The 3,193-nt window shown below is 39.9% G+C and overlaps 1 protein-coding gene across 1 annotated transcript; it reads right to left on the bottom strand.

Moving 5' to 3' along the window:
- Nucleotides 1–2,026: 2,026 nt before the first annotated feature.
- On the bottom strand, nt 2,027–2,383 carry LOC115226899. Its single transcript, XM_029797881.1, has one exon. It carries the CDS (start codon nt 2,381–2,383, stop codon nt 2,027–2,029), a length of 357 nt encoding a protein of 118 aa, XP_029653741.1.
- Between the last annotated feature and the right edge of the window lie 810 nt (nt 2,384–3,193).

Below are 3,193 nucleotides of genomic sequence, written 5' to 3' on the forward strand. Positions count from 1 at the left end.
AGCAGTTCGACCAAAAGTACCGATAGAATACGTGCGAGTTTTAACAAAAATGATCTTAAGTACGGGGGTTGAGGGTGTCGATTCGCTTTGACTCAGACACTTCAAGGTGGTGCTCTAGTGTGCTGTAGTCCAACGATTAAAACAAAAGACAGAAACTTAAACGATATTATGTAGCGATTGTTCGATAAAGAAAAACTGATCGACATTAATTACGTTATTCACCATACAGCAAATGATATAAATTGCTTTAATACGTGTATGTAAATGTAATTAAGCTTGCTGTGAAAAGTGTTTTGGATTATAACATAAATTAATGAGACCACGTGATCAGGCTATTTGACTATTGCGGCGACAACGCGTTGCTCTATGTAACAACAATATTGTCTGGCTTATTACGTTCCAGTAATTGCCCTCTCTCTTTCTCTCTCCGCCCCTCAACCCTCATTGTCTTCTTTTTCTCTGTCTCTCAGTATGTCTCTCTCTCTCTTTCTCTCTCTCTCTCTCTCTCTCTTTCTCTCTGGGTTTCATTATGTATATTACGTATGTTTTTTCTGTGTTTATGGCTACGTATGTATGCATGTGTATGTGTGTGTATACACACGGATGTACATATATACTCACGCATAAACATATATACATACACACATATACATAGATAGATAGAGAGATAGATAGATAGATGGATACACATTTATATAAATACATATATACATACTTAAATAATCTCTCTCTCTCTCTCTCTCTCTCCATATATATATATATATATATATAATATATATATATATAAACGTATATATTCTTTTACCCTCTTATTCTTTTGCACGTTTCAGTCATTTGACTGCAGCCATGCTTGAGCACCACCTCGCATGTATGTATGTATGTATATTCATACATATATTCATACACATACAGGCACGCACACACACATACACACACACACACACACACAACACACACACACACACACACTCGCAACACTCACCACACATACACGCACAAACACATACACACACTCACCACACACACACTTATATACATAATGCCTAACGCGTTTCGATAACGTTGCGATTGTGACAACACGTGACCAAGCACGTAGACTATAGCAATTTCCTATCTCCTTTACAAGAACAGTGTCTGTCTCAGTGGTATTAATATTGATTGGTTGTTTTAATTAGAGATTAACTTGATAACAATTGTTCTATCTATAATTGCCATCACCCATGAACATTTTATAGATGTTTATAGACCTTCATTACAGGCAAAACGTATCATTACAGTCGTCTTTTACGGTTTGCTTTTTAATTCTTTCAGAACTTATTATATTGATTGTTGAATGAATTAAGATGATGGGCAAGAAAGGCCGGGCGGAAGAGAAGGACAGCGGACGAAATGTCATTATTGTGTTGAAGTTAATCTTAACACGTTTGGCATAGCGATTCATATATTGACACATCTCTGATCGATTAAATTTAAATAGGAGTCAAGAACTAGTATCGATTCACATGATCACTTGGAGGCGAGGACACGAACACACACACACACACACACAACGAGGGTAAGTCAAAAATTACACGCACTCTTGTGTAATTTATTAAAACCAAAACAAAGGTTGAACAATTACATCATTTTTCGATATAGTCTCCTTAATTTTCGATGCAGTTTTTCTGGCGCTCAACAAGCTTGCTTAGTTCATCAACAAAAAAGGTTTTTCGGTTGGTCATGTAGTCATTTATGCACCGTTTCTTGTGCCTCTTCATCCGTAACAATTCGGCGACCTTGTAAAGGATGCTTGAGAAGCCCAATGAGGTGATAGTTGAAAGGGGCGAGATCTTAACTGTATGTAGGGTGTTGCAGAAATTCGATACCGAATGCTTTAACGGTGCGGGCGGCCGTATGTCAGCCTGCATTGTCATGCAATAACGACACTTTCTTTGACGATAGAGCTCGACATTTGGTGCGAATTGTTGGTTTCAGTTTGTTGGCCAGCATTCCACAGTAGCCCTGCATTGTGACTGTGACCCCTATTTCAGGTAACGTTCCAGTATTCTCCAAAAAGGTTCGTATCACTTTTTCCTGGGGACGGTTGAGTCTTGAATTTCTTTTTCGCTAGTGATTCTGAATGTTTCACCTCCATACTCTGCCTTTTGGATTCTGGCTCAAATTGATGGAGCCATGTCTCATCTTGTGTGAATATTCTCTCAAACAAAAGCTTCACTTTCATCGTTGTAGCGGTTGAGTAAGCGTTGACAGAGCTCAACACGATTGCGCTCATGGCTTCAATAAGTTCTCTTGGAGCCCATCTGGCACGAAGCTTGTTGGGAATGATTTCGTATGTAAAACCAAGACTAATTTGCAGAGAACGTGCAACTTCATCGACAGCCATATGTCAGTACACCAGAACCATTTCTCGAGCTTGTTAAATCTTCAGGTTAGTGGTGGTGATTGATGGGCGGCCTGTTCCCTCTTCGTGCTTCACGCTTCTCCGACCATTTTTAAGCTTCTCGATCCACTCATACATACTTCTATGCAATAGAGCGTTGTCAATGTATTGTACTGAAAACCTGCGACGAATTTCAGCCCTCGACACCTTCAAACCAGAGAAACCGGATCAATTTTTCCTTGGTGCTCGCTGCCAGCAGAGCGGTCATGTTTACTCTGTAAATCAAGAAGAAAACTGGAGCGATCAAAGTCAAACCTCGTCTATGTAACCACACGGGCGCCTCCTTTTGCACGCGAGCGCTGAAGGCAATGTAGTCAACCTCAAGAAACTTTTTGGCAAAAATACAGATAATTTGTTACTTCCCCTTACGTATATACGACTGGCTTCCATACTCTTTTCGTCTAGAAAATTCGCTCACAAAGCATTGCTTGGCCCAGTGCTATGTTACCCAAGGTGCTGCGCAGTGGGACTCAACCCGAAACCTCGTGGCTGCAAAGCTAGTTTCTTAACCATACAACCATATCAGAGCACACAGCCGAAAAGCTCTTTTAAAACATTATCCTCTTTTGTCTTATTTCAATGTAAAGGTCAGGTGGCCGAGTCGATAAGATACCGGTCATTTGGTTTCAGCGTTTAGTTGTTCGTATCCCTTAACTCTCATTGGTTAGTTCTCGATATTGTTGCGTAGTAGAGACCGTAGATTGGTATGATTCATTGTTGCCATTAGTGAAACTGCCAGAAAAGAAAATTGTA

Source organism: Octopus sinensis, unplaced genomic scaffold, assembly GCF_006345805.1.
Source record: "Octopus sinensis unplaced genomic scaffold, ASM634580v1 Contig00370, whole genome shotgun sequence".
In the NCBI taxonomy this organism is placed as follows: Eukaryota; Metazoa; Mollusca; class Cephalopoda; order Octopoda; family Octopodidae; genus Octopus; species Octopus sinensis.

Coding starts and splice junctions, on each gene's coding strand:
- LOC115226899 (XM_029797881.1), bottom strand. CDS start 2,383: ATGGCTGTCGATGAAGTTGCACGTTCTCTGCAAATTAGTCTTGGTTTT.